This window comes from Quercus suber, unplaced genomic scaffold (assembly GCF_002906115.3).
Source record: "Quercus suber isolate HL8 unplaced genomic scaffold, Cork oak 2.0 scaffold_193, whole genome shotgun sequence".
Classification (NCBI taxonomy): domain Eukaryota; kingdom Viridiplantae; phylum Streptophyta; class Magnoliopsida; order Fagales; family Fagaceae; genus Quercus; species Quercus suber.
The window spans coordinates 957497-968884 of NW_027069651.1; the positions used below are offsets into that span (position 1 = coordinate 957497).

Consider the following 11388-nt stretch of genomic DNA (forward strand, 5'->3'; position numbering starts at 1 on the left):
CGGTCTCACTCTACTAAATCGATCACGAGCGACAGTGCTTTAAGCTCAAAGTAATGGAGGGAGACGGTGCGCATATGCAAGGAGACGGACTCTCCATGACGGTCGGATAAAAAGTAGACGGATACAAAGTGGACGGTGGCAATGCCATATGGCATCCACATGGCTTAAGTAATCTCCAAGGAATCCTAAATGGAAATATCTTGCATTCTACGATTGACCCTAGTCAAGGAACCCCCATAAGGGAAGAACCCCACAAAATACGTACATTTATTAGGGTTTTCTCCATAAGGAAATACCTTCTTGACCAAGGAAAAAAATTCAGTCCTACTCTACTATAAAAACCCCAAGCCCTCAAAAAACAAGGTGCACATAATTCATCCAAGCTCTGGCATTCTAGAGTTTGTTAAGGTTCTAACTTAACTTTCAGAGGGTATTTGGCCAGTACCACACCGGTACTCTCTGTAGGTTCTTATCCTTTTTGTTGTGTAGGTGTTGTCTGGAGCACTTGGGAACTGTGCGGCTTACTGATGATTTTCAGCATCATCAGTTGGCAGCATCTGTTGGGACAAGATAGGAAGTAAGCTATAACACCGCTTCCCAAACAAAAAGTTGCGTGGTACTTACTTGCTCGATGGTGACCACCAACAATATTCAAGGGGACGAACCACTACCCTTGAGAGACAGGTTCAGACTCTCGCAGCAGCAGTAAAGCGCCTCACTAAGCAAAATCATGGCTTAGAGGAGCAGCTATGCTAGAAGAACATAGTGCTTAACACCTAAGAGGAGGACCAATAAGGAACCAGTGCTAAGAGAAGGAAGTAAGAGGGACCGAAAGGCAACAACGCCCCAAGCAGACAAGAGCGACAAGATACAAGCCGTCTCTCCATCGCAAATATTGTTCCACCGCACATGGTCGCAAAGATGCAAATGATGAAAGAGAGGATGGACCTCATGACGAACGCCCTTAGAGGACGAGTATCAAGCAACCTTAATGAGTTAGTCCATCGAACAGACTTGCCCTTTTCTGCACCAGTTACCTCATTCCCCCTTCCGCCAAAATGCCGCATGCCACAGGTGGAAACTTATGGCAAGTCCAAAGACCCCTTGGATCACCTGGAGTCCTTCAAGACCCTAATGCACCAGCAAGAAGTAGTGAACGAGATTATGAACAGGGCCTTCCTCACTACACTGAAGGGCCCTACAAGAATTTGGTTCAGCAAGTTGACGCCCAACTCCATTAGTACCTTCAAGGAGTTAAGCGCCCAGTTTGCCTCACACTTTATCAGGAGGCACAGATATAAAAAGTCCACTGCATGTCTGATGAGCATTAAGCAACGAGAGGACGAGACGTTAAGGTCTTACATAACCTGCTTTAACAAAGAGGCCCTCTCCATCGATGATGTTGACAACAAGATACTCATGGCTGCATTCATGAATGGGCTACGGAAGGATAAGTTTCTATTTTCCTTATACAAGAATGACCCAAAAACCATGTCAAATGTACTTTACAGGCTACTAAGTATATGAACACGGATGATGAACTATTGGCTTGAAAAGAGAAGCCCAAGAAAAGGGAAAGACAAGAGGACACGACAGAATAGAGGGTGAAAAATGGCCAGGACCGGAGAGCAACAGGAGGACAGGCGCTCCAAACCCCCCGCAAGGAGGTTTACAAGCTTCACCCTACTGAACATGCCAATTGATCAAGTACTAATGCAAATCAAAGATGAAGGAGCTCTAATGTTCCCTAGCAAGTTGAAGGGAGACCCTAGCAAACGATCTAGAGACAAATACTGCTATTTCTACTGTGATCACGGTCATGATACATCCGACTATTACAACTTAAGGCAGCAGATAGAAGCTCTTATCAGGCAAGGGAAGTTGCAAAGATTCATCAGTAAGGATAGAACGGATCAACCCCAAGAACAACCTACAAAGAGAGAAAACGAGCATCCCAGACCTCTGGTAGGGGACATAAGGATGATCATTGGAGGAACCACAACATCTGGTTGGTCTAAGAAAGCACAAAAAACCTAACTATGGATGATTCAAAACGTCCAGTTAACAGGCTTCGTTCTGAAGATGGCGCGGATCGACAACCTCGCCATTGGGTTTACAGAGGAAGATGTTAGTGCCTCCACCACCCAAATGACGATGCGCTTGTAATTAGCATACAAGTGGGGGACTACAACACTTACTGAGTCCTGGTGGATAATAGAAGCTCTGCGGACATCCTTTACTACCCAGCGTTCCAACAGATGAGAATTGATAAAGAGCGGCTAGCACCAGTTAACACACCCCTTGTTGGATTCGGAGGAACAAGAGTACTTCCCCTCAGTGCGGTTACTTTACCAATAACAGTAAGTGACTACCCTCAGCAGATTGCTAAGGATGTCACCTTCTTGGTTGTCAACTGCTCATTTGCCTACAATGCCATCCTAGGCCGTCCTACCCTTAATTCATGGAAGGCGGTAACTTCAACTTACCACCTGATGATTAAGTTCCCGACCGAGTACGGAGTAGGAGAGGAACGAGGAGATCAAGTGGCAGCACGCAAATGCTACATTGCTATGCTAAAAATGGACGATCATTTACAGACCATGTGCATAGAAGAATAGCAAACGATGGTAGAACCTATGGAAAGATTGAAGGAGATAATCCTAGATGACTCCAGACCTGAATGAATAACCAGGATCGGCACTCTGGCCAGCACGCCGGTCCGTCAGGTGCTCACGACGTTTCTTAAGGAGAACCAAGACATATTCGTCTGGAGCCATAAAGACATGCTCGGGATTAATCCTTCCATCATTCCTTCCCATCCACCAAAAAAAATAGGTGTTCACGTAAAAACGGGACAAGGCCATAGCGAAAGAGGTCCGCAAATTACAGGAAGCAGAATTCATACAAGAAGTATACTACCTCAACTAGTTAGCCAATGTGGTGATGGTGAAAAAGGCCAACGAAAAATGAAGGATGTGCGTAGACTTCCAGACCTCAACAGGGCCTACCTCAAGGACAGCTATCCTCTCCCGCGGATTGATATCTTGGTAGACTCAACAGCAAGACACCAACTGCTAAGCTTCATGGACGCACTCTCTGGTTACAACTAAATCAAGCTGTACGAGGCCGACTAAGCGAAAACTTAATTTATCACCAGTCAAGGTCTCTTTTGCTACAAGGTACTGTTCGGACTCAAGAATGCGGGACCAAAGACTGATGAACAAAATGTTCACACATCAAATTGGGAGGAATGTGCAAGTCTATGTGGACGACATGTTGGTGAAAATCGTACGGGAGGACGACCACTTGGACGACCTCAAAGAAACCTTTGACATCCTTCGGTTGTATAACATGAAGCTGAATCTAAACAAGTGATCGTTCGAGGTAACGACAGGGAAATTATTAGGGTTCATGGTGTCCCAAAGAGGTGTTAAAGTCAACCCGGATAAGGTATGGGCCATAATGGAGTTAGCTCCACTGAAGATCGCCAAGGAGGTACAGAGCCTGAACGGCAAGGTCGTTGCACTGAACAGGTTCGTCTCAAGAGCAACGGATAAATGCCACCCTTTCTTCCGCACATTAAAAAAGTCCTTTAAGTGGACGACTAAGTATCAGCAAGCATTTGAAGACCTGAAGGCCTACCTTTCTTCACCATTGTTACTAAGCCCATCCAAACCAATGGAAGAACTATTTCTATACCTAGCCGTCTCCCCAGCTGCTGTCTGCACGGCTTTAGTCAGAAAGGAGGACAGGGTGTAAAAGCCCGTATACTTCACGAGCCGAGCACTCCGAGGAACCGAGGAAAAATACCCCCCAATGGAGAAACTCGCTTTTGCATTGGAAACAGCAGCACGAAAGCTCAAGCCATACTTTCAAGCGCACACTGTGGTCTTCCTAATAAACAAGCCCTTACGGAGGGCAATGAGTAGCCCTGAAGCTGCTGGACGGACAGCGCTATGGTCGATTGGGTTGAGCAAGTTTGACATATAGTATCGACCACGTACGGCTATAAAGGGATAGGTTATCGCTGACTTCATCATGGAATTCACTCCCGTGGAAGGCCAGAGGGCAGAAGATAGCCTACAATGAAGCATCCACACGAATGGATCTTCTAACAAGCAAGCAAATGGAGCTGGTGTGATACTCCATAGTCCACAAATAACGAGGCAGAATACGAAGTCTTGATTGCAGGACTGGATTTAGCAAAAGTGGCAGGGTCCACGGATGTGATAGTATACTGTGACTTTTAAGTAGTCACCAATCAGGATAATGGCGACTACGAATGTAAGGGTGAACGTATGAAGAAGTATCTAGAGCAAGTGAGAAGTCGGGTGAACGACCTCCGAGCGAAGTTCGTTCAAATCCCAAGGGAAGAGAACAAGCCAGCTGACCATCTCTCCAAGGCTGCATCAGCAGAGCCCATAATCATTCCTAGTCAAGTACTATCCTTCATTCAAATCCCTCCACTAATAGACGGCATCAGTGTGCAAAATGTGGGTTCTAAGAGCTATTGGACAACACCAATAACGTCCTACCTAAAGGACAGAGTGCTACCTGACGACAAGGAGGCCGCCAGAAAATTGAAGGTTCAACTAACGCACTTTGTTCTGATCAAAGACGTTCTATACAAGAAGGGCTTCTCCCGACCATACTGATGCCTCATCCCTGAAGAGGCAGATTACATCATACAAGAAGTCAATGAAGGAGTCTGCAGAAACGATTATAGATCACGGTCATTAGTGCACAAACTAATCCAGGTGGGATATTATTAGCCAACCATGCAGAAGGATGCCCACATGTCCGTCAAAGCTTGCGATAAGTGTCAGAGATTTGGCAACCTCATCAGACAACCGACAGAAGAGCTCACCCCAATGACGGCCCCCTGGCCTTTTGCTCAATGGGGGGTTGACATCATGGAACCATTCCCAACAGCGGTCGGACAATTGAAATTCTTGGTTGTCGATATAGACTATTTCACAAAGTGAATAGAAGTCGAAGCCCTGGCTACCATCACGGAGAAGAATGTACAAAGTTTCGTATGGAAGAACATCATCTGCAGATATTGTATACCTAGAGTATTAGTCTCAGACAATGGGAAGCAGTTTGACAACGACGCCTTCAGAGACTTCTACTCTCAGCTAGGAATCAAGAATTACTACTCGTCACCCGCCGACCCCCAGGCCAATGGGCAAGTTGAGGTCACGAACTGATCCTTGATTAAAATCATCAAGACTCAACTCGAAGGGGCAAAGGGTATATGGCCGGAAGAATTTCCAAGCATCTTATGGGCGTACAGGACAATAGCTAGGACGCCTACAGGAGAGACACCATTTCGACTAGCATACGGTAGTGAGGCAATCATCCCGACTAAAGTAAGACTTACAAGCTACAGAGTGGGAAATCATGACGAAGGTAGGAATGATGAAGCTATGCACTTGCAGCTGAACCTGTTGGACGAGGTCAGAGCAACGGTCGAACAAAGGCAAGCACGGTACCAAGACATCATGGGCAAACACTATAACTCCAAAGTCAGACACCGGGACTTCCAGGTTGGAGATTTGGTCTTGAAAAAGGTGATAGGCGCTACAAAGGACGTATCCCATGGGAAGCTAAGACCTAATTAGGAAGGACCATACAAGATCACTTCGTGGTACAGGAAGGGAACTTATCACCTAGAGACACTGGACGAGCAAAAGTTGTGCCACCCATGGAACACAGAACACCTGAAGAAGTACTACCCATAGACAACAACATAGACAATAAATACTCCTCATTTCTAGTTTATTACTTTGTAGTTAAATTTTTATTATCTACAGTTTCTTTTAAGCCCGAAGGGCAGGATTTTATCTTTTAAGAACAATTTTTATATGCATGTTTACCACAATAAAAGGAGTTATTCAAAAATACCGTGTGTATGCTATCTACGTTTCTACATATTCATTATTTAGTCCAAAGTGGACAGGCTCATCCCAAGGGGGTGACTTTAATACAAACTCTAAAGTGGACGGGCTCATCCCAATGGGGTGATTTTAATAGAAAGTCCAAAGTGGACAGGCTCATCCCAAATGGGTGATTTTAATATAAAGCCCAAAGTGGACGGACTCATTCCAATGGGGTGATTTTGATGTAAAGTCTAGAGTGGATGGACTTATCCCAAAAAGGTGATTTAAAATATTAAGCCCAAAGTGAACAAATTCATCCCAAAAGGATGATTTGTCTAAAGTGGACGGATTCGTCCTAAGGGATGACTTACATTCACTACGTCCACAAAGTGGATGGGGTCATCCCAAAAGGATGACTTGTATTTATTAATTCTATAGAGTGGACAGATTTGTCCAAGGGATGATTTACATTCACTAGGTTAATAACGCCTTAAAATGTATACTTGTTATATATTTATGTGGGCGTTATCTCCTTATTACTATGCTTAATTTGTATATTTAAGTCATGATTTGTATTAGTCCATATTATTTATTTTTACATAATTTCTTGAATAAGATGCTATTCATTGTGTGTAATTTTCTACTTTTAGGAAATCATGTAAGAAAGATGAGTTTACAAGAATTTGCAAGACAATGGAGACCAAACTAGAATTAAAGTGGAGTTAAAGGACTATGCTTAAATGTCTAAGGAGGTGTAGCTGGAGTGCTTAGATCATCTACCATGATTGGAAGCTTCAAATAAGGAAAGAAATCAAAGAGACAAAATCTGAAAAGGAAAAATCTGATTTGAGCACTAATCAGTATTTTTGGTATATCTCTCTCCTCAAAAATCCAATTGACACAAGGCTTGATGGGTTGGAACCGTGACTTAAATATCTACAACTTTCCAGTTTTGAGTTTTTTGAAATTATTAATTATTGAAGGCCAAAATTAACTCACAATTTACTGCTGTAAATCTGGACGAGAATTAAAATAGAAAAAAGTTTTATTTTCTTTGAACACTTAGACATTAGGCTTTAAATGGGAGGCTGGGAGAACGAATTTTGGTAGAGAAAAACTTGTATTTTCCTTTCTCTAATGGCAGCCTAAACTCTTTGCTAGGGCTAGGGGTTATGTTTCTTCTATACGGTATGAATATTCAAATGTGATTCTTTCTAGGATTTTATCAATGACATATTTGATTGTTAAATTAGATTTCTTTTGATGTATTAGTTCTTCCATGCTTTCAATCAGTTCAATCATGTTTTTCTTATTGTTTAGATGAATTTCTAATAGTTTCAAATAGAAATCAGGTTTTAAAGTGAATGGGTTTTTCTGAAAACTTTTCTAACCGCATTATTAATCGAGGTTATTATGCGTTCTTGAATTGTCTCAATTCAACCGAATCATAAGTTTTTAAGTGTATAAGAACAATCAATTATGAAATAGATATTTTCTTAGATCACAAAGAATTTCATATCAATATAGGGAAACACCCCATGCCCTAATATTTACATTATTGATTTAAATCATTTTTTTTTATTATTCTTGTTAACACTCACCAAGCAAAAATATTTATCTTCTTCATCCAAATTGTTATTTAATTATATTGTCTTTGAATTTACCTTGCTCCTTGTGGTTCGACCTCGGTGCTCCGAGAATTATATTGCTACGATCTCCTGCACTTAGGAGTGAACAAGCATAGGTCCACAAAGTGGACAGGATCATCCCAAAAGAATGACTTGCATTTATTAAAGTGGACGGATACGCCCCATGGGAAGGTTCAAGAGTAGATAATCCATTGGCATAACAAAAGAATATTCAAATAAATAGACAAAGCAAGAAGCAATAAATAAAAAGCCTACTAAAGGCAAATTGTTTACAATAACCCAAAAATAGGGGTGACGGAAAGTATAAACATTGTTTTCACAAATAAACAAAAGTTGGTAATACACAATAAAAAGAAAAAAGTAACAAGGAAAAACTATGGCTGGGTGACGGGAATCTCCTCCTCTTTCTCCTGGTTTACTTCAAGTTGACGGATACCACCCCCAACGGATATCTCCTTGTCGGCATGAATGGCCTCCCCGTCGGGTTGAGGGTCAAGATTGGCATCATAAGTGAAAAGCACATCAATTGCTTCAGAGTCAATCGAACAGACTGGAGTTTGGCCTTAAGCGTCAATAGTTACATGAAAGAGGTCCAAGTCTGAGGCTTTGACCTAACAGAGGCAGTTGTCGAATCCGTCGGCAAAAGAACCTCCCAGCTCAGCTAAAAGGGCATCAGAGTCGCGGTATTCCTTTATCACATCGTCTCTAGCCTGACAAAGCAGCTTCTTGGACTCAGAGATCTCCTCTTCCTTGTCCTTCAACACCTTTTTTAGTGCCTTCGTCTGCTTCTCTGCCTCTTCTAGCAGCTTCTTTGTCAGGTCAAACTTCTTCTCATAGACGGCCTTCTATGCCTTCAACTCGCCCAACTCAGCCTCCAATGCCTTTACCCTAGCCGTATACGGTCTACTGCCGTCGCCTGGGACACGCAACAGTCCATCAGGCCCTTCATCATGAGCACCCCCTACCGGCAACCAAAACCAAGGTTAGTTTGATAAACAAAAAGCCATAACGAAAAGAAAGGCAGATGGAGACATACCTGAGCCAAACTAAAGAGACCCGTCTCACCCATGACCTCAATAGAATGGTTGTCCGAGTCCTCATAATCCTCACTCGTAAGGATGGACGAGAGCTGCTTTAAAGCACACTGGGGGTCTTCACGAAGAAGGACGGATGTTTCTCCTCAATAGGCTTAACCGTCACCTTAGGCTTCTTAGGTGGACGGTCAGTCTTATCCACTGGTTTCCTCTTTATGGACGGGTTGGATGTACCCACCCCCTCCTTCTTCCTTGCAACTGCCTGCTGCTTAATGTAGGCCCTTCTTCTACCATCTTCCATTTTTGTGTAAGACGAACCAAAAAGGAGTTAGATGAAACTACTATAAAATTATAAGGAAAGGAAAGAAAGAAACAGACTTACGTCGGCGCACTGAACGATTTTGGTGAAAGGCAGCTTCTGAGGGTTCAAGACCTTTGCAGTACCAGTGGAGGATATCCAAGGCTCTTCGACAACTAGATTTTAAAAATCCGTTCCAAGAAACTCCATTATTCGGGAGAAACCTCCGGACGATCTTGAGCTGCAATAGGAGACGGTTAGTACATTATATAAAAAAGTAAGAAGCCAAGTTTATTGCCGATGGACACCTACCAAACGGGGGCATTATACCCCAAGTCTTATCCACTGGCATGAACTATTAGTCGTATTAGTGACACATCCAACCGTCCCCTTTAATGAAGAAGTATCGACTCTTCCAGTTCCTATTTGAGTCGAGGGTATCACAGACTAATCTAAGAGACGGCTTCCTTGGCAGGAAGCTGTACATCCCCCTAAATTGGACGATCTCAAATGGACAGTAGCAGTGGAAGAACTCTTCCACCGTCATCCTACATGCTCATTTTGAAAGGACCCCGAAGAAAGACCCTCCAGGCGTTCGGAGAGACTTGGGTGACAGCTAGCCTAAGATATTGCAGGAGGCGACAATGAAGGGCACTTAGTGGAAACCTAAGTCCTGCTTTGAACATTTGCTCGTATAGTCCAACATCGTCAACCCCCCAGTAGTAACATTTCTTATATTTGTACGGTAGACGAATTGGTATGTTGTATGGAATTTGGTATTTTTCCCTAAAGGTGTCGAAGTGTTTTTGCTTATTAGTAGACCTAAAGTCATTCATCATCCACAATGATAGGAGAATGAACTCTCTAAGACCATCTGGTCCTATGACGGATTGAGGAGGGGATTTGGCACTGACTAAGTTGTCATTGGAGTCACTCTCTAACCCATCCATGTCCAAATCCTCATCCCTCGTGGAAGGTGAGGAGGCCGATGGGTTCCTTTCGTCACTTGAGGTGTCGGGGTCACCTTGACCTAACAGATCCACCTCATTATAGCCCACGCTTTCACAGACCCACGATTACTCACTCAACGCACTAGACATGTCACCTACATGTGACAAATAAATCCTAAGACTCTAACGATTTCACATAGACAATGGGTGTTCAGAATTTAAATAAGTTGCAAGGGAATTCAACATAAAAAATACTTACCAGTTGAAAAGAACTGCAAGGTGTGGCTAACGGTTGCACCAAGTAGACGGAAAGTAGAGTCAATAAGGTAGACAGATGCGCTATAATCGAAGATTTGTTATGGAAAGTAAAAATGAGAAGGAAGGAAGCGCATATATATAGAGATAATGGCATGGAAGACGAAGGGATGCTTTGGTTCGAGTGACTAACCGCTAAAAACACGCCACGTGCCCCTACAACATTTATGACCCTAGGCTAGCCTGTCAATCATAATGCATCTCCAAAAGTTGAAATTAGACCGTCACTCCACGGATCCGTCCTAACATTATGCAATGGACACATGGAGTGAGGGGGCAACTGAAGAGGATAAAAAGGATGTAAACGGTCTCACTCTACTAAATCGGTCACGAGCGATGGTGCTTTAAGCTCAAAGTAATGGAGGGAGATGGTGCGCATATGCAAGGAGACAAACTCTCCATGACGGTCAAATAAAAAGTAGACGGATACAAAGTGGACTGTGGCAATGCCACGTGGCATCCACATGCCTTAAGTAATCTCCAAGGAATCCTAAATAGAAATATCTTGCGCTCTATGATTAACCCTAGTCAAGGAACTCCTATATGGGAAGAATCTCACAAAATACGTACATTTATTAGGGTTTTCTTCATAAGGAAATACCTTCTTGACCAAGGAACAAAAGTCAGTCCTACTCTACTATAAAAACCCCAAGCCCTCAAAAAACAAGGTATGCATAATTCATCCAAGCTCTGGCACTCTAGAGTTTGTAAAGGTTCTGACTTAACCTTCAGAGAGTATTCGACCGGTACCACATCAGTACTTTCTGTAGGCTCTTCTCCTTTTTGTTGTGTAGGTGTTGTCTGGAGCATGTGAGAACTGTGCAGCTTACTGACGATTTTTCAGCATCATCAATATTTTACAAATATGAGTCCCAATAGTTTTTTTTTTTTTTTAAGTTATGATTTGCTGATATTAACAGTAAATGTAAGCAAGAGTAATATTGATTTTTTATTATTATAAAATAAACAAAAATCAAAGAATGAGTTGATATAATGGGTAATTCATAAATAAAATTTTTAAAAAAAATTAGGGGACAAAAAAAAAAAAAAAAAAAAAAAAAATTTGGATTGACCCTGAGTGATGGGTTTTCAGCCCAATAAGCCCAAACAATAAATTTATAGAGAGTGGGCTAAGAGGTTTAGGTGCTGGCCGTCGATCACCATGCATGAACTTTTTCTATAAAAAATGCTAAGGTTTCTTTATAAACGGGGGAATACTCCTCGGCCTGTGGCCGAGGAGGCCTGATGGGTCTCTCACTT

The 11388-nt window shown here is 42.6% G+C and overlaps 1 protein-coding gene across 1 annotated transcript; it reads left to right on the forward strand.

Moving 5' to 3' along the window:
• Window positions 1-1611: 1611 nt before the first annotated feature.
• On the forward strand, window positions 1612-2618 carry LOC112017838 (uncharacterized). Its single transcript, XM_024050296.1, has 3 exons — window positions 1612-2008; window positions 2069-2162; window positions 2219-2618. Exons 1-3 carry the CDS (start codon window positions 1612-1614, stop codon window positions 2616-2618), a joined length of 891 nt encoding a protein of 296 aa, XP_023906064.1.
• The last annotated feature ends 8770 nt before the right edge of the window (window positions 2619-11388 follow it).

Coding starts and splice junctions, on each gene's coding strand:
- LOC112017838 (XM_024050296.1), top strand. CDS start 1,612: ATGGCCAGGACCGGAGAGCAACAGGAGGACAGGCGCTCCAAACCCCCC. Junction 2,009..2,068: donor TGGAGGAACCACAACATCTG/GTTGGTCTAAGA, acceptor TCCAGTTAACAG/GCTTCGTTCTGAAGATGGCG. Junction 2,163..2,218: donor ACCCAAATGACGATGCGCTT/GTAATTAGCATA, acceptor GGTGGATAATAG/AAGCTCTGCGGACATCCTTT.